Genomic DNA, 20517 nt, shown 5'->3' with positions numbered 1-20517 from the left:
AATAAAATACTAAATAACTAATTGGAACCTGTGTGTGAGGTTGGAGCTTGCTGACTTGTTGGTGTCACTGTAGGGGAATTGGACACTAACTCTTTTTTTGTTGTTGTTGTTGGGGGAATAATCAGTTATCATGATCTCTGGTTCCTTTTTCTTGAATTAGCTACTTTCCACAGAGAGAAATCCTTCCATTTCCTTCCCGTAGGTCTTGAGCCTGGCACTTAGAGTTCTTAGAGAGTAAAAGAAAAGGAGATCTCATTATCGAGTACATATGTACTCTATGTAGAGTTTTAGACACTCCCCATTTTTAACATGGACCCTTTGGTTTTATTGCTTAGTCCAAAGTTCTTCTGGTTTAACCTCTCCAGAGTGTATCCTTCAGTCTTTTACCAGAATGAGTGTGGGGTAGTTGCATGGCTGCATGAATTAAGGGAAAGGTGCTGTAGTCATTAGACTTTCAGTCTCCTCATCTGTTTAGCCTCATCTGCATTCCTGCTCTCTGAACTGCCTAGTTCCTTTAATTCTTATATTTCCAGGGCTTGTTGCAGATCAGCTTGCGTCATAGTTTAATTACCCACAGGCACTTTTCTCTGTTTTACTAAGTTATCTCTTTGCTACTTTTTCATCAAATATTCATCTTCCAAAATTTTGATGACAGTTTTTGCCTCTTTGGGAGCTGCACATTCAGCTCTTATATTTCTTTTCATTTTCATTTCTTTGTTGGTTTAGGGCCCTAAATTTTTTTCTTAGCTTTTCGGTGGTGAAGGAGGGAACAGAGATAAACTTACATGTGGTTTGATTCCTTAATCTTTTAATTCTACACAGATATACAGGTGATTGTCATTAGTTCATCTTTTTAATTTGTAGATGATAATTATAGGAGGATCGTAAGTTCATCACTCAACACTGGAGAGTTGACACTGAGGGTTAAGGTCTCAGTGAGGATGGAAGAATTATGGTGGGCAAGAAAGTTGGTAGAAAAAGAATCAGTCATGGTTAACAGTTTACCATAGGTCTAAGAATATGTGTTAGAAATTTATATCTTTCAAATGAGTACTACCACGGGAAGAAATAGCAGTACATTCTTTTATATTATATTACAAAAATTTGGTAGTTTTAGATTATTTCGTTAATAGAGTGTACAATATAAAATGGTATTTCAATTCCCTTCCTCTAGTGGACTAGGACAACACTATTTGAATAAATATGTGAGTGCTTTATTAAGGCATTATTTCAAAAGTCACTGTCTTTATGATTGTCTTACTGGCTCATGTAGCTGACTACCCATCTTATCAAATATTGTACCTCCAAATTAAATTCTGTATAAAGTTCAGTTGATTTCTTAAGCGTTAAATACCTTGAACAGTATATGGTATTTTGGCCTCCACATGTTACAATAATAAATAGTAGCTTACCTTAAGCTATCCAATTACTAGATAAGTAATGCTGCCTATATACAAAGTTGTGCTTTTTTAGTTTCAGAGCTTTTGCTCTTTTTGTTTCACCAGTAGCATCCCTAACAGGAGATTTCCTTGCACAATTTCAGAAAGCAGCGTTCATGTAGAATGCAATCGAATGGTGCCCCGATGTGTAATGCCAAGACTCTTGCTCCTTTACCTGGATAGTGCTCACATTTGAGGCATTTTACAAGTTCTGGTTTGAAGATGGAATGGGATGAAACCAACTTTATTTTTTATTAAGACTTTTTTTTTAAGAGCAGTTTTTAGGTTCACAGCAAAATTGAAGGGAAGGTACAGAGAGTTCCCGTACGTCTTCTGCCCCCCACACCTGCGTAGCCTCCCTCGGTACAACAGCCCCCATCAGAATGGTGCATTTACCATAGATGAGCCTATACTGACTCATCATCATCAACCAAACTCCACAGTTGACGTTACCAAGATTGTTTGTACTAGCAACTTTGATCCATTGTTGAAGTCTATCAAGAAATAAAAATAATTTGTTTTTAAAAATCTTAGCTTGTGACATTAAGAATAAATTATAAAAAAGCTTTTCTTAAATTGTGCGTAAGGCTATTTTGTTGTTGAAACAAGATTTAAAATATTTGAGAAATGTAATGATCATAAAAATGTGAAATAAGTTCTTGGTAGTATTAGTTTAAACCAAGATGCTTTATATAGGTACGTACATCAGATTGCTATTAGATGAGGTTTTAGGCAGCTTCTTCTGATGAGTCTTATGTATAACGTGCATTAGATACTAACAAAGACCTACCATTTGTGATTCAAGGTAGACCTAAATTTTGTAAACTGTGAAAAAAAATAGTGTTATAAAATAATTTAAAAACAAACCCATTTTGGCCTCTTCATATTCATTTGCTTTTGCATCTGCCGGCAACTGATTCAGTTTTTTTGGTTCTAAACATTATCAGATCAGCAACCCTTGAGAGTAACTTTTCAGTAGCTGTTGTCTGCTAACAGCTATCTTGGTTTTTTTTCTATTTTTGCAAAATTGGCACAGAATGAGAGTTTGACTGTGGGGGCTTGAGGGCTAGGGGAGGGTATTATTCCATTTTTGTATCCCTCTCATCATCTAACATAATGATTGGAGCAGGGTAAATTATCCACTGATTATAACTTGCTGCCACTACAATGGATGTTAAATATGTAGGGTAGCTCAGCTTCCATTCTTACAGGGACAAGTGTGATCCAGGTCTTGCCACTTTCTGACTTGAACCTTGAGCAAAATCTTTATTTCTCTGAGTCTTGCTTTTCCCATAGCTAAACTAGAATAGTAATAACTACCTCTGTTTTTTGGGTTGAGTATGTGATGAATAAATAACGTAAACTAGGCATAGTACATGACACTTAGTAAGTACTCAGTGAATGGTAGGTGCTACAACTATGTTTATGTAAGTATCGTTGATATCGTATAATTTTCTGAGATACTGTTCCTTAAGTTTTTTGAGTCACAGGTTTTGGGAATCTGATAAAAATCTGACAAAATCAGAAAAATATGTCCATTCACAACAGTTTAGAATCCTGCCTTGAACATAATAGATACCACTTCAGATGGAAACAACACAGGTGGTCAATATTGGAAAATTTCAACCAATCAGTACATGATTTATATAACAGCCAAATAGAAATTAGTAAATTAATAGTTCCCTTGAAATAAGGGTTAGTATGTGAAGAGGTGTTTCTTCAGATGATGTCCTTTAACCATTTGCACGTCATGTAGCGTGTTAAACTGCATATTCCTGGGGCACATCTCAGGAAGATTCTCGGAGGATTATGGTGCTTCTTGAACACACTAAAGTTTGAGATAAAATATTTCAGAATAATGTTTAATATATTTATCATGTGAAGTTTATGATTTTCTTAATTATCCATACATAGTTGTGCTTAAAGGAGGTTCAAATATAAAGGATAGTATATATTTGATCAAAATGTGAAATAGGGAAAAGAAGGGAAATTATGTTGGTAGATATTTGTGAATATAGACAAAACGAGTGGTAAAGTCTTCTGTGATGGGATCAAATTGTATGAAACACTTTCACTAAGTATAGGAATTTGAGTAAAAATTACTTAACACCTCTAATCTTAAAATGAGGCTAATAAACATCTTTATAATAGGCCTGTTGTAAGGATTGAATGAGAAATATGCATAACACATAATTCCTTAGTAAATGTTAGTTGATTAGAGTTCTTCATCATCATTATCCTTTTATTGGTCTGCAGTATTGTCAGTATCATGTTCTTAAAGTTTCTCTGCCTGTTTAATTGCACCTACTCTTTAAGACCAAAATGAGTACATATTTCCCCTTTGAATTAAGTTTTGTCTACCATTTATTTCATGGTAATTATTCCCTTCTGTGCTTTTATGCCCTTCTCCAAGGAGCATAGAGATGTTAACATCCACTTTTTTCATTAATTGATACAGAATCCTTTTGATTTCTTTTATCTACAGACGGGATGGCAATTTTGTTTATAAGATAATGTGTTTTGACTTAGGAGTTATTTCAGGCTATCTTGTTTCTCTCTCTTCACCCACCTGATCAAGATATTTTGAAGAGTCTGTTTACTCTGGAAGTTTCATGTTGAAATTAAATGTCTCTGCCTAAATGAAACTCAATTTATAAGTTAAATTTGTTTCAAAAATAAAAATCTTACTTTACATTCTAAAACCAAATATGATTTTTAACATCTACAGCTTGGTAAATAAATATTTGCTTAAAATATTTACTTTTATTTCTTTAGCTTGACTAATCAAGAGGTGACTACATATGTGTAGTTATGAGAGTTCAACCCATTTATTTTAAAATTGCATCCTTTCACCTCCTAAACACTAAACTATGAAACCTAATGCAAATACTGTAAGAACATCTGAGGTAGATAATTAAAGTATAATTAAATTTAAATGCCTTGGTGAAGGAGTATAAAAATTATTTAAATTCAATCGGCTAGTACATTTGCAGTTTTCTTTTATTAGGTGTGAAATCTAAGAATCCCCTGCCAACTCTTGAGGGCTCAATCCAGAATGTTGAATTGAAGTATTGCAGCACATCATTGGTCAAATGTGCCTCTGGGACCGTGGGATCAATAAAAATTTGTGCCAAAGCCCCAGGTATGTGCAGCTGGACCATGTAAAAGTTTATTGCCTGTATAGGAGAATTGGCCTTGCATTTTACAAGCAGCGTTACTGAAACAAGAATTTACTCATTGTTCCTATGAATCAGAGGTTTTAAAATATTTTATTTTACTTAAAAATTTTTATTAATTGTGCCAGAATGATACCTCTTTAATAAATTAATTTTTATTTCAAGAAAAAAGCTACAGTTTTAAGAATGGTCATGAAGGAGAGAAATTAAAGGAAAGTTTATATTTATCCTTTTTGGGAGAATAAGAGATATAGATATATATGACACCTAAAAATTAAATTGAAATGTTAGTATAATAAAAATTAAACAGAAAACCCAGCTATTTTTCAATTTGAGGTTATAATTGACTTCACCTTCCTACCAATTCTTTGTTTCATAATAGTTCCCTTAAACTACTTGTAGTTTAATTTTTTTCAGTGTAAATTTAATTTCTAGATAAATTTGAAGAGGTACAGATCCTGTCGAATATTTAAAACACCGTGTGTTCAAGCTGTTTCTTTTAATAAGCTTTTCTGAACATGCTCTTCATTCATTAGCTAAATATTAAAACTTTAAGAATTAAAAGTGCTTTTAATTTTATCAGTCGTATTTTTAAGGTATAACTAAATGTACAGCTAAAATTACCAAATAAAGTTGAAATGTTATGTTAGTAGTATTTTAAGATCAAGCATCCTCATGCTACTCCTATTTTATTTTATAAGATTTTTTTCATTAATGTTTCTGTTTAGGTGACAGTGGAAAAGAGAAGTTGATTCCATTGCTTCAAGGTCCTTCTGACACTAAAGACCTTCATAGCAGCAAGTGGCTCAATGAGAGTAGAAAGCCAGAATCTCTCTTAGCTCCAGATTTGATAGCCTTCACAGTCCAAGTTCCCCAGAATATGGACTACTGCCACAATTCTGGTAAGTACAAAGTTATCATTATTCACTTACTTTGCATTTTCTTTTCCAGTAAGGCTTTTAAAATTGGACCTTTTAAAAACATTTGTGTCCATTATACTCCCTGCAGTTGTGCTCTTTAAAATTCACATGAAGTATTTTGTATCATTTTTGATAAATGATGTGTTTATAAGCAATGATGGTTTTATTTTATATGAGAGGTAATTCGGTAGTACATATAACAATCTCAGATTCATATCAACTAAATCCAACTGAATTTTCAAACATACTATATCATGCAATACATAGAAAGGAGTAAAAGAGATTTAAAACACTGGAGAGAAAACATTTTTCATAGGATAGTAGTACTTTGTCACCCACAGTTTGCCATATAAAAATTAGGTGTTTGGGCTTTCTGTAGGGTTTTTTGTTTTGTTTTTTTGTTTTACCAAAGAGTGGATTCAGGCAGACCAGGGAACAGGGAGGGCCTGCATCTAAAAGAAGGTGTTCACCACCTCCTGGTGGTGAAGATTGGCTTGTGTTGGCGACTCAAGGTCCAGGAGGGTCTGCGGGAATTTGATCTTGGAGTTGTAGAACTGCTTTACTGCTGGTCGGTGGCAACTTCTGACTGCGATCTGCTCCACCTTCCTGATCTGGATTGCGTGGGCGCGGTAGCCCTGGGCAATGGTGCCAGTGGTGGTCAGGTCTCGGTACTCCTGGTACATGTTGTGGGTGCCGCTGCGGGAATCGTAGCGCAGCCAGATGTCGAAGTTCTGCACCCGCAGTGGGTATTTCTCAATCACCCGCCCACAGCAAACAATTTCCCCTGAAGACAGACTTCTTCATCTACTTCCGCTGACACACAGAGTACCAGAAGCGAGACTTGGTGACGACATGGTTAGCCGCGGAGATGCGTGTGCGATGGAGGGGCGGTATGCGGCACTGGGGGGCGGGCAGGCAGCATCCCACCACCTTTGTTCTTGCAGCGTGCGGATGGCCTTCAAGCGCTCTCCGCGTTCACCACCACGCACAAAAGGGGGCTCTCTGTAGTTTTGCAAAAAGGAAAAACTGTTGATGGGGAACCGAGAAAAAAAGAGGTCAAGTTCGTATTTCTTAGACTTACATTCTTTTCTAGCAGCACTTTGCCTGTAATCTATTTCATTTTATTCAACACTATAATAGCAGAGCCAAACCTCTAACGTTGAGAGGAGCCATCAGAAAGATCAATGAAAACTGGGGAAATATTAGCAGTGTGTGGTTAGTAAAGCTAAGGTGGTCAGTCAATGAGTATAGAAGTAAGATAGCTATAAACATTTCTTGAAGAGAGGAATGAATTTTTTTCTTTAGCGATAATTGGCTAATGAGGAAGTGGTTTCAAATAGTTGCCTAAGAGTAGAGCTCCATTAACATTATTTAACAGGTATTTATAGAAAATATGTTAAATATTGCACTAAGTTCAAAGTAGAAACCATGAATAGATGTGTAATTAACTGACTAGACAGACTTTATGGAGGTCAGTATTCAAAGTAGTGCACAAGTGCACATATGCAGGGACACAAAAAGCATTTGAGAGATGAATTTTTTTACATTAGAAACTGGAAATTAGTACTTTGAAAGATAAGTTTGAGGACCCACTATCAGCATGCTGTGAAAGGCAACACTTCTTAAAAGGAAGTTATCCAAATGGTGAGAACGGGTATGAAACCCTAAGGAAAAAATGTGAGGATGAGGCCAAAACCCATAGACTGCCAATGGATAAGATTTTGCTAATCTTAGGCTTTGTGGCCATATGGTCTCTCTATCTCAGCTATTCTGCTATTATAGCACAAAAATAGCCATAGACAATATGTAAATGAAGGGGGTGACTGTGTTCCAATAAAACTTTTAATTCAAAAAATCAGAAGGTGGGCCAGATTTAGTTTATGTGGTTTACCTACCCCGGTTTTAGACAGAAGAGATTGGAGTTAAAACATCATGGTTTTGTTAATGCCTATTCAGTTGTGTTCCTTTAATACACTATTTGGTAAACTCCTTTATATAATTATCCATATAGTAGTTTTGGATAGGTTTTGTTTTCAAATAATTAAATCATTGAAATTTTATTACAATGTCCAGGCTGTCTGCTCAGATTTTTGAAACCTAAGAAGGGAGTAAGCTTATTTGTATCCACCACATAGTCTTAAATTGGACCAGGGACTCTGTGTCTTTTTTTCTGCCATACATACAGTTAGAATGCATTAATGAGTCAGGATTATTTAAATAACAATCAGATCTTATAGCACTATTCATAGTTACTTTGTAGTTTAAATCCATTTCTAAGGTCACAAAAATGTATTTGCATTTCGAACCTATTCTATAGACCGAGAAGTAAACTATTATAAAAAATTATACCTATGATATTTCTAGGGTACAGTTTTACATTTTTTCTTGCTGTTAAGCAAATTCACCTAGTCTTCAATATTAATGTTATGTTTAGTGATATATTTATGAATCTATATGTAAAATTTAATGTGATCATGTATTTAGTGCTTTGAAAACATTTCTTTGGGTATGTTTTAATCCTAAAATGTAATGTATTTTTACTTAAACTACATTCACATACTTCATTTGGGGCCTTTTTAAATTAAAATTTTCCATTCACCTTGGTACTGCCATCTACATTCATGGCTTAGGTATTTATGATATGGTTATGAGAAAGCTTGTAAGTATTAATTTTTAAAGCCAGTTTTAAAGTAATATTGATTAACCTTATGTTCCTGTAGCAAGATTTAAATTGGAGGGGTGTGTGTGTGTATAAAACTGATAGTATAGACAAATTATAAATTTTAAATGAAAAAAATAAATAATTTATTAACAGTCTGTCAAGATTTTACTGAAATACAACTCTTTCAGCAAGTACTTTCCTGGCCACTGTTTATAAATAATTTTTTTTCTTCTTTTTTCTCACACATGTCCGTGCACACACATTGACACTTATTTCTTATTTCCCTACTCCTCTTTAGTTTTTCTTAGTACTTAATCAGAGTCCTCCATACTATATATATATTACAGATTTATCTTGTTGATTTCTTTCCCGGCTATTAGAATTTATGTTTCATTTGGTCAGGAGTTTCTGGCTTCTTTAGTCACTGCTGTATTCCCAGTGTCCAGAACAATATCCCACATATCCTATGCTATCAACAGATAGTTAATGAGTGAATGAGCAAGTGAGTGATGATTACGTTTGTTTTATTTATTTATTTATTTTTGGCTTTTGTGGCTGGAACACCAAAGGGAAATGACACAGGAATTTTTCCTAAAGTTAAAAAAAAAAAAAAGAAGAAGAAGAAGATGCTGGGTAGTTAAACCCTTTTAGGTGAACAGTTAAAGGGAAGCAGAAGTAATCAACTGCTGTTTTTTCACAGACAGACAGATGTCCAGGTGAGGTTGTTAATGAACTTTTCCCTTTCATTTATAGAATTTGAGAGGTATTTGAATGTAGAGTAGTAAGTGATAAGCTAAGTGACTTGAGGCAAATTGTGTATTTTAAAGGAGTTTGGTGATCATTCTAACTGGCTTCTATCATGACATGACGTGTGTTAAGACAATTGCCTTTGTGCGTATACTCCCAAATTAAAGGAAGGGGATTAAAACTGGGAGCCAGCAAGTGTGGATATTATACAGAAGTCAGTTAGGAAGTGAGTTTTGAGGGAAGCTTAGTTCAGAGACAGAGACAGTTTTTTTTACCTCTGACTTCAGAATGTGAGAATGGACAAGCTTTATAAATGGGAATTAGGTATATATGTGACTGAAAGAAATATTCATGGTATAAATAGAACTCATTATAAAATTCGTTTACAATTTAAAAGTCACTTTCATATAAATTGTTTACAAAACATGACTGTTTTCAGCACAGCAAATGTTATTTGTATCTTACAGAAGAGGAAATAAAGGCCTAGAAATTGTCCAAGTACCTAGCAAGTCAGATTCTGATCTTGAACTTGGGGCTTCTAACTATATAACATTTTTCCATTGTCCTAGGCTATTTATATTTATCATATAGCCTTAGGATCCATATTGCTAAAAATTTCATCCCCCAGCTTTAAAAGTCCAACTTTAAGATCTCCATTCTTACTTCATATTAAGCATTGTCAAAAGAGCCACACTTTCATGGTGTCACAGAATTACTTTGTCTTTGAAGTCTCAGTAACTAACTCCCTTTGCATTTTTCCCTCTTTCACCCTTAACTGCATTCTCTACTTGACTAATTACAGTGAAGTAGCTGAAGCCTCTTGTGGGAGTCTAGTGTGCCAGGCTACATTCTGTATTGTTATTATTCACAGGAACCATTTAATGACTCTTCTATTTATTACATTTGTATAGAAATTAGGGGTCAAATTGAGAAAGTAGATGTTTCTTTGTTTAGCGGTAGGAGCACTTGGGGACTAATTATGTATGTATTTATTTTAAAATGGGTTCTAAACTTTTTTTTTCTTAATCTTTTAAATATAGACTTTGGCTCTTTTTTATGTGCTATATTTTGCCTATGATTTATAGCAGGTTTTGCTTGTTAAAAAGTTCTGAGTCTTTGTTAATCCTGGTATTAATGTATAAATAAATTTTGGGTTGTCTGCTATTTAGAAATATAAAATGATCACAAAATACTGTAAGCTTAGAATTAAAGGAACTTAGTGGTCATCCATTTCAATTTCCAATTTCTAAGCCAGTGTTAGGAGTCCTTTTTATGTGTCTCCCTCTCTATGTGCTTCAGATCTCTTGGCCTTCCTTCAGTTTCTCAGTGGTGATTATACGTTGGCATGTGCTGTTTTTTCTGTCTGGGATTCTCACAACTATCCTTACTCTTTCACCTTATATACGTGTTTAATTCTAGTTTGATCTCAAGATAGCTCGACACCTCTTAAAGGAAGCCTTCCTTGATGCTGCCTTTCCCCAACTCCCGTCCCCATTTTTGATTAAGTACTTCTGTTACATTCATTTTCATAGTTCACTAGACTTTCCGTTCATAAACCCAATGTCAGTGAATATTTATATAATTGTGTGATTTGAATACTCTGTCTTCGCCATTTGGCAGTGAGTTCCATGAGGGCAGAGTTAGTCACTGGTTGCTTGTCATTTTGTCCCCAGGGCCTAACGTTACTTGACACATAGGCAGTGCTTGAGAAATCATTTGTTGAATGAATGAATAAATGAACATTTATGACAGATGGGCAATGATCTGAATGTATTAGACAGATAAATAGTAAGTTCTTAATACGATACATTGTAACCTCCTTCCCCTTTCTCTCCCTGTGTTTCTTCTTCCTCTTACTTCTCCTTCTGCATGTATCTATATTTATTGCAGAGATTATTTACGCCTATCTGTCTTTGTCAGACAGTTCTAATTGCTGTTAGATCCTCTATTCATTGGACTGAAACTTCCATTTCTTGGTCTGGTTTTAGTCTTAAAGGTGACATGAAATAATAAGCCTTAAGTATACCTGACAAAACCCATTCTTATCTTTCTTAACTTTATTTCCCTTTCTCAGTATTCATCCTCTTTCTTTGGCATTTACCGTATGACATACTCTTTTTGTTGAAACCTTAGTCTCTCATGGCTTCCAAGTGTTAAGAGACATCGCTCTATAAGTCTTTTGTGTTTTTGCATATCTTGTTCATGAAAGGACTGACCACCTTTTGTTCTGGACTGTCTCTTCAACGATGTGTGTGTATTAACAACCTTGGAAGGCAGATCTAGTGTCTTCCTTTGAAGACAATGGAAGGCATGCTACTATCATAAAAGATTTTATTCCTCAACTCAGGGTTTCTCTTACCATGCATCCCACTGCATGTGCAGGCATCCATCTGGATACATCTTTGTTGTCACTTCTGTGGCACTTGTCGACAAAGGGAACTGATGCAAATACGTTGATACTCACGCAGCTCGCTGTGCCATGAGTAATACAGTGCTTTGCCTCAGGAACTTCCTGTCTTCAGCATTCATGACACTGTGATAGGGTCAAATCTTAGGCTCAGAATTCTTGACACCAGAACAGTGTAGTGTTTTGATTCTCCTTGCTGAACCATCTTCATTTCCCTCCTCAAATGTGTTTCTTTCCTTTGTACCTTAAATATAGGTCCTTTCCCAGTTTATGTATTGGTCCTTGTCTATTTGGATGATCTAATCAAACACTCCTGTTTTCAGCAACCTACCATGTTTATATCTCTCTGTCCATTTATTTTCTTTTGAGATCCAGACTCTTAAATTTCAGCCACCTCTTGACCATATCCCTATGTATATTTAATGGTGCCTAACATTTAAAAACTAAACTCAATAAAATCCACCCCTACCCCATTTCATACTCCATTATTCACTATTTCAATGAATGGGAGTACTCCCCTCTATTGCTATCACTTTCAGCACTAGCTCAGTTGTTCTTTTTCCCCTGCATACAGTAGATGTTCCACAAAAGCTTTTTTTTTAACTGAATAGTCTAAGATAAACATAATAAATTTGTTTTAGTCATTCCCCTGTATTATTTGTCTTCAGATTCATTGCCATGCTGATTACTTCCACTGCATGTTTGAAAATGTCTCTTAAAATTAAACACAGTCTTTCACATAGCACCAAGTACAGAGTGTGTCTCACAGATATATATATATATAGTGAACTTTTATTTGTCTTGATTTTATGTGCTACTGGGAACCAGAGTTTTTAACATAAACTACTGTTAACACAATTTTCCATACTTTATATATCTGTATTAATTTATAAATTTACCTGAAGACCTTCACTCTTATTCCTATGAAATTTCATCTATTGATTTTGGTTTACTATTAATAAAGAAGGTGTCTTTTAAAATATCTGTTTGGCTATAGTTACTGGTATAAGTAGGATGAGATGAACATGCTACTTTTGCTGCTAATACATGAAACGCAGTATAATTATTTCTTCTGAGGTTAGAAAAACAGAATTATGTGATTATGATGTTATAAAGTAATGGAAAACAAGTGCTCTTCTTAAAATGTCATTTTAATGTATAATAGTACAGTTTAAGCTGATCTTCCTATTTCCAGTGTAATCAGTTTCAGAAATAAAGTTTTTAACTTTAGTAGATTGTCATATTAAAAGTTATTTTATATTTTCCCCATCACATACAGGCAGCTTTTGATCATTGTGATTGGAAAGGAAAGTCACAATTACAATTCTATAGTTTCTGGAAATTCATAGTTAAATTGGAGTGGGGAAGGGATAGTTCTCTTTCTTGATTAAAACATACCAGCAAATACACACACTCTTTATTTCACCATTCTGAATTGGTTGGTTAGAATATGAATTTTTTGGGAGTTTTTAATATGGAGACAGTATTTTAGATTGTAAATTCTAATTTATGGGGAATGTTTTTGTTCCAAAAACGTCTCCTTACAATGTAGAATTAAGTGAATTACCTTGAAGTTATGTCTTTAGTATTTTTGACAGGACACATGAGTAAAAATGCTTATATATTGTAGCAATTAAAGACAATTCACATTTGTGGTTTGGGCATAAATGTGTAAAAATTATACCCATCTATCTTATTACATTTCCTCTTTCCTCCCTGAGGACTTTACTATGTACTTTATCTGTAATTGTTGCCAGTTTTCTATCATGTTCCCACTGGGCTTCTGGTGCAAAAAAATCTTATCCTCTTGATGACAGAGCTTGCCTGAATGATTTCATGCTCTGAGCATTTTTGTTCACGGGAATTAGGGGCAAAATGTAACTACAGCTGAACAGAGCGTCTATTTTTGTAATTTTGGAGTTTAGGCTCTGTTATTGAAACTAAATGAAGAGATGCAGGTGTTCTCCAGTCGAAGCCCTTTGGGAGTTTTGATGGTAGATGCTTGAAAAGAAAATGCATGTGTTTCTAGAGTCAAACAGCAGCTGTGAGACAAGGATTTATGTTTTTCTCAGAACTTTGGGATTTCAAAATGTTACATTTAATCACAAGCACAGAAAGGGGAGCAAATGTTAAAGATGTTACGCATAAAAGTAAGTTTACTGATCTTTTTACCATATGAACTAGTTTTGGGAATATAGCAACAAAGTGATGTTTAATCATAATATAAACAATTTCTAAAGGATTATGATAGTTAACCAGGACATAGCCTTTTGAGAATGTTGCATTTGTAGCACAGATAATTTTTTTTATCCTACCAATTACTTTTAAAAAATTTGTTTTTTCAATTTAGACATACATGCATGCATGTATACACAAGGAAAGGTTTGCAAAATCCATTTTGAGTATAATTATTTTTGCAAAAAGTTTAATAAATATCTTGTAATAACACAGGACAATGTTTTCAAGTATAAGAAATGTAAATTTCTACCTAGAATAGTAATTAAGGGAATTTATATACTTAAAATGTGTTTATATATATTGAAGGAGGTATATATTTAAAAATATTTTTGTTTTTCAAATCATGATGTTATTCTGTGCTGTGGTTGATTCTCAAATTCATCTTTCTTTAAGTAAAGGAACACGTTTCAGTATTTTTTTTCACCATTCTCATAATTTGCTTTTTCGTATAGTCATTTATTCATTCATCCAGAAAATATTTATTGGAAGTTTTCTGTGTGTAGAAATATAATGATGCATCAAAATCTCTACTGTAGAGAAACTTTTAATACATCGAGGAGATAGGCATATAAATACTAAGGCTGATTGAATGAATGAATTATAAGAAAACTTAATATTCTAAGTTCAAATTCATCCATTGTAAACTATATTACAATTTAAGCAAGTCAGTCTCACTGAGTATTGGTTTTTCATCTGTAAATTAAGGATATCTGATATCTGGCTAAGGTTGTTGTGTAGATTAAATAAAATACTATATCCTCCAGTACATTGTAAACTAAAACATAATGCAAACTTAAGTATTAATTACGGTATAAAATAGTGCCCTATATTATTTCTTTCATTCACAACTTAAAGTTTTTCTCTTGAGTCTTTCCCTTTCCTGCCTTGTTCTCTACATCCAACTGATCCCTATCCACTTTAAAGTTTTCTTTAACTCTCTAAACCTGTGGGTGTGCAGTTCTGAATCTAGGAGCAACAAATCCTTTACCTAGTCCAAGAATCTAACCTTCCAGATTGAAATGTCTCCTGGATGCTGTGGTGGTAGGTCAGGGACAGACTCAATAGCAACAGGAAATTGCTTTGTTTGCTCCTTTGAAAGGTCCCAGATTCTGGAAGGAAGCCAATATGAGAAATTTCTTGAGCCTTGTGGGTGACCAGTTATTGCCCTCTTTTATAGCACAAGGTCAAAATTTTTGCATTTTTTACTGCTTATATAGTAAAAGGAAACTGGTATACAGAGTAAATAAGTAGTAGCTTTATTTGTAAATAGTAAATTACTGTATAAGAAATATTTCAGGTCATAATGGATTAAGTAAACCCACCATAAAATGTGTAATATTTTGTATATTTTATATGGATACAAAAGCTTATTATTATTATTTAAGTTTATTTTGTATTTTAGAAAATATGTCTTTAAAGTGTATTTTTATTTTTGCCTTTCCTGTCAAGATTTTGAAGTCGGCGTGTAAGTAGCTGTCATATTGGCTTGAAGAGGAGTATAAGCCTTAGTGAACCAGTAGGAGTTGATTTATAAAACACTTAGGAGTGAAATTCACATGTCTTTGCTACCTGACTCTGCCCCTAATTGTCCCATACCTCTAGAAGAAACTTGATTCCACAGATAGCTTTTGTATCCCTTTTAGTCAGTACAGAGGAATAATCCTATGTCACTGTTTCGTTTTGTAAATAAATGATGAGAATCAGTTGTCCATTATGTTGCAAGTCTGAGTAGTTTGCTGAGTGTTTTTGTTTGTTTTATTTTCACCTTCCTAAGACTTTTGCCCCAACTCCTCATCTGCTTCCTTCCCCTCTTCTCTCCACCTTTCCCAGTGGGTTACTCCCTTCTAAGCAGTACCACAGCACTTGGACCATATCACATGACAGTTATAATGGTTAATAGGATTCCTTCCCCATGAAGCTAGGAGTTTCTAAGGGCAGGGATCATAACAAGTACTTGATAGGTATTCGGTAAATAGAGGATGGCTCAAAGGAAATGATTTTTTGCCATTTGGGCATAGTTCTGTTGTCTATAAGCCTACATAGTTTTATTTCTAAATTGGTCTGTGGGGGAACAATGTAGTCTGGATTTAGCTTGTTAAAGAATTTTAAAAAAAAGTAAAATCATGACTTTCAAATAGATATAAAATGGACAAATGTTAAAGATTATTAACATCATTATAATGAGAGAACCAGGAAGATGTCACAACCAGATCAAATGAGAACTGAAGAAAAGAGACTTTTACAGATCAGTAATACTGTAATAAATTTGGAAATGGACACAAAACTAGCTTCTTCCACAGGAGGAAAGGGAGATCAATTGAACTTCAATATGACAGAATTTATTTGCATTTATATTCAAAAATTATTTTTACATTGCTATTAGTTATCTACGATTTATAGATGTAAGAAAGCTCAAAGGTAATGAAAGGTGCAGAATCCCCATAGAATCAGACTCAGCTAACCTGGAAGGGTGTACTCTAAACAGTGTAGAGCTTTTCACTGAAGCACAATGTTTTTCCTACAAGCCTTACTAAATTCCAGATGGCTAGTCTATTTTTAGCTATGGATGGTTTAAATATAGAGGCAGTTCAGAAGTAATTTTGTGAGGCAAAGATGCAGTACATGGAGGGAAAATTAAAGGGAAATAATACCACCGGCAGAGGGCAGTGATGAAGTAACAGTTTCCTTCTGTGTAAAGGAGGTATTTTTTGATTGTTGAATAATTGTGAGCTAATTCTGTAGACTGTTAACTTCAGTTTAACTTTTAAAATCTTGTCATATGAAGTTTCCTTCAGCAAGGTGCTTTGTTAATATGTACAACTTTGCAGAAAAAGACTTTTTCACTTGTTTTTGTTAATTTAGTAAATAAAATGTTCTAACCTGGTTTTAAGGTAAATAATGTACTCTAATTTATTAAAACTTTTCTTGAAAAAAAAAATATATGAAATGCTTGAATACTACTCTGTCAGACACTGCTTTAGGTCTTGAGAAAGAGTGAGAGCGAGAGTGAGAGAGCGCGCACGTGTGTGTGCATAGCCACAAGAAAGAGGAGTTCCCAGACCTTTACAGAAGTAACATTCTCGTGATTATGACATTTTTATTTTTGTGGATAATTTATTATATTGTATCTTATGAGAATTAAATGTGTTACGTAGTATTATCTAAACCATAAGAAGCCTTTTTTGAAATATAAAAATTGCATCTTATCTGATTTTTTTCCACTTAGAAGATGGAATTCTGCAGTACTGTACTGGTAAGAATATAGTAGACAAAGTTGTGCAGAACTCAATTACAGATAAATAGAGAAACAAAAGTAGAAATACACCAGGAAAATGGCCAAAGGTGGCAAAAGTACGTTACAAATGATCAAAAGCGTATGAAAAAATTTAAACTAATGAAATCAAAGAAATGGATATCAAAACAAAAATAAGGAACAATTTTTACCTGTGAAATTGGTATTTAATGAATTGTAAAACTGAAAGCTAAGATCTGCTAGGACTATGAACTCTACAGAAATCAGTTTAATATAATGTATTAAGGACTTTAAGAGTGATCATCCTTTATTATCCCTCTTCTAAGACTATATCCTAAGGGAGTAATCCAAGATGCATTTTAAGAGTAGTATTTAAAATGTAAGGGTATTCACATCAGCTTATTTATAATCATCACAAATCATCTTTGTTGTCAAATAGTAGGCAAATTATGTAATAAATTAGAGTATGTCCATAGAAGAACATCTTTGAAATTAGCCAATACAAAATACGGATCATAGGAAAATGTTCATATTAAAAGCTTGTGTGAAAAAATAGAAATATAAACCAACCTATAAAATTTAAAATTTCTCTGAATGTGTACATATCAATATATGTTTACATCTATATTCATGTATTATACTCTTAGAAAAATTACTTATTATCAATGCTTGATTGGATTATGGATCATTTCCCATTCATATTTATTGTTTTCTATGGTATTTGAAATTTTCTACAAATTTAAACACGATTTTAAAAGGTTTTCCAAAATATTTATTTTCAACTAAGTTATTTATGGATTATAATGGTTATTTTGCTCACAACTAGGAATTCTTGCACACTAGTTCTTACATGTCTTTAATATTTAAATAAAATTTTACTGAAAGCACATATGTACCCTGAAAGCCACAGTCTACAGCTTAGTTTTTAAAGATTTTTTTTGGGGGGCGGGGTCTTAGTGTATATCTGAATAAAATGCCAGATTTCATGATAACATAATTTGCATTTCTTCTCAGATGGTTTTAGTCTAGTGATAAAATGTTTAAAGTGACTTTATTTTTCTTATAATTTGTTTTCTATTTATAATTAAAATATGTCTTCAAAATATAGTTGACATTTTATTTTATCTTTAGCCAACTGTCTGGCATAGTACAAAACAGAAAACCTTCAGTGAGTTTTGATTTTAGTGAAAAGCAGACTGTTTTTAGCAAATAATCTTTGGGGGAAGAAAGGAGGTGATGAGATTGAAATCCACTGACAGGTGGTGGGCAGCCACTGAACAGAGAGGAAAGAGGGAAGAAAGAATAGGCAACATTAAACTAGCAGTTATTGGGTAAGAGTCGTTTTTAAAAATCAATTTGATATTGTTAAATCATTAATTGCCAATCATTGGCAGTTATTGTTAAATCATTACTTCCTTAAAGATTTTGTTATAGTTACTAATCCTGTTCAAAGAATACATACATGTTTTAAGGGGGGGAGACTTTCAAGATCATTTCTAGTTCAAAGAAAATAATAAAACAAATATTTTACATATGGTCAAATGTTGTCATCAGAGTCAAGCAGCTAGTGAGTGGAAGAGGTAAGACTGCCTCTTCTTGTCTGGTGTTCTTTTTATTATGTATATTTTCACTTAAATAGTACCTGTTCAGGTAACCAGGTAGTTATCTTCATTCATTCAGTACTTATTTACTTCGTGCTGGAACGTTGAGATACAAAGGTTCAAAAGAGCCTTTTACTTCTTATTAATGAGCTTATAGTTCATGGAGGGAGATACTCATAAGCAGATAACTAAATAACAGCTAAAATATTGCTGTAAAACAAGATAGTATGAGTTCACTTTGAAGGAAACCCTTTACTCAGACTTGGGATTTGGGAAAGCATTACTAGGATCAGTCATGTTCAAGATGAGACCTTAATTATAAGCTAGAGGAGAAACAGTGGGTCAGGTTTGTGGAAACTGTAAACTAGTTTTCTGCAACCGTAGGTTAGAATGGAATGGGAGCATAAGAGTTCATGCTTGATGAGATCAGCCAGCCCCATCAGATTATGAAAGGCCTTGAAAGTAATTTTAAAGGTGTCGGACTGAGTATTCAAAGGGAGCAATGGAAAATTTTTATCGTAATTATGCTTTAGAAACCATTTTAGGCAGTAGTGTGGATGAGCGTAAATGACAAGAAGCAGGGAAATTAGGAGAATGTTGCAGTGAAAAAAAAGATAATGTTAATGGAGAGAGTTACACAAGTTGTGGTATTGTAATGTGTTAGAATCAACAGGAATTGATGATTATTGAATATGATGGCTAAGGAAAAGGGAACAGTAGGCAAGCACCCAGGGTTCTGATTTGGAGAGTTGGATACACAGTGGGGTGCCCTTCATTGAGACAAGGAACAAAGGAACAAGAAGCAAGTTTTATTCAGGGTGACAGAGTCAATAGGTATAATATTAATATTTTTCTAGTTCTTCATCTGTGTCAGGTATCATTCTAGGCATTTTAAATAGAACTGAAGCAGTTTGACTCTAGAACTCATATTCTTAACCATTTCATTACACTACAGAACAAAGACTATCGAGAAATTCACACCCTAAATCATTGATTATTCAGTTCATTGAATTGTATTTAATTTTTTTATTGACAGCTAGCTGCATGCATATCACTGCTAGAGGTTGGTATAAAAAGTTATTCAGTACAGTGTCCCTTTTGAGTAGTATACATATGCAGCTAATTCTAAAAACACGCTTAGCAGCTTTAACAAATGCTGTAATTGATTGGGAGAAAAATACTTCTGTCTGAAAATAGAGGGGAAAGATTTAATTTGAATGGAAGAAAGGAGCATTGAGTGATACTAGGAAAGGTTTCTCAAAGAAGGATTGATATTTAAACCAGGAATGACAGAAGACTGCATATAAGATGAAAATCTTATTGGTAAACATTGCAAATACTTTAATTTGACATTATTTGACTTAAATGTTTGGTAATCAGCATTAGTTGAAGTCCATATTTTCATAAAAGTATAAAATGTGTAATTGTTAAATGTGTTTAGTATATATTAATGATAAGGTAATTTTCCTTCTAAAGTATTTATATATTCAGATAACTATAATTAGAAAATCACATTTACAATTTTTAATTTTACAATGTGATTTGAAATACTTGTTATTACTACTTTTGTTTTCTAAGACTTTTTAAAATGAAAGTAAGTACTGAAATCATTGGATTGTATTTAATTTATGTGGTTTAGCTTGGAATTAATTATTAAGTAGAATTTAATTTTCAGCCTTAGAAAAACAAATATAGAAGTTAATAAACCTTTTTCCAAAAAAATATATTGGATTCATTGTTAACAAAGCATAGCATAAGTAATCCTCAGCCAGCCTGTGAAAGGGATGACTTAACACAACTGTTGATGCATTTGGAGTGAAACATCTTTATCAAGTTAATACAAGAAGCAGTCACGCCCTACTTGAATTACTCATTTATAATAGCCCAACAGCAGCCTGCATGTGGACTTTGAAATCCTGGGAAAATAAGATGCCTGCGTACATCCAAATGTTGAAAGCTTCTACTTCTCAGCAGCTGGAAAATGTTGAGTTTTGTTGTCATCCACTAGGTTTTTGGCCTTCTGGGAGGTGTGATCAATTTAATTACTGACCAGCTTTATCCATTACTTTTAATG

The 20517-nt window shown here is 33.7% G+C and overlaps 1 protein-coding gene across 8 annotated transcripts in view; it reads left to right on the top strand.

Moving 5' to 3' along the window:
- The window catches only part of VPS13B (vacuolar protein sorting 13 homolog B), a 735829-nt gene that overhangs the window by 207611 nt on the left and 507701 nt on the right, over positions 1 to 20517 (top strand). For all 8 annotated transcript variants that reach the window (XM_074316465.2, XM_019757646.3, XM_019757649.3 and 5 more), the window contains exons 18-19: positions 4447 to 4581; positions 5344 to 5517. In XM_074316465.2, coding sequence (XP_074172566.2) covers positions 4447 to 4581; positions 5344 to 5517 — 309 coding nt within the window. The remainder of the gene's footprint in view (positions 1 to 4446; positions 4582 to 5343; positions 5518 to 20517) is intronic.

Source organism: Rhinolophus sinicus, chromosome 6 (assembly GCF_057876585.1).
Source record: "Rhinolophus sinicus isolate RSI-liver-muscle chromosome 6, RSI-T2T, whole genome shotgun sequence".
Lineage (NCBI taxonomy): Eukaryota > Metazoa > Chordata > Mammalia > Chiroptera > Rhinolophidae > Rhinolophus > Rhinolophus sinicus.
Note: the sequence above shows the minus strand (reverse complement) of the source record. Positions and strands in the feature narration are given on the sequence as shown.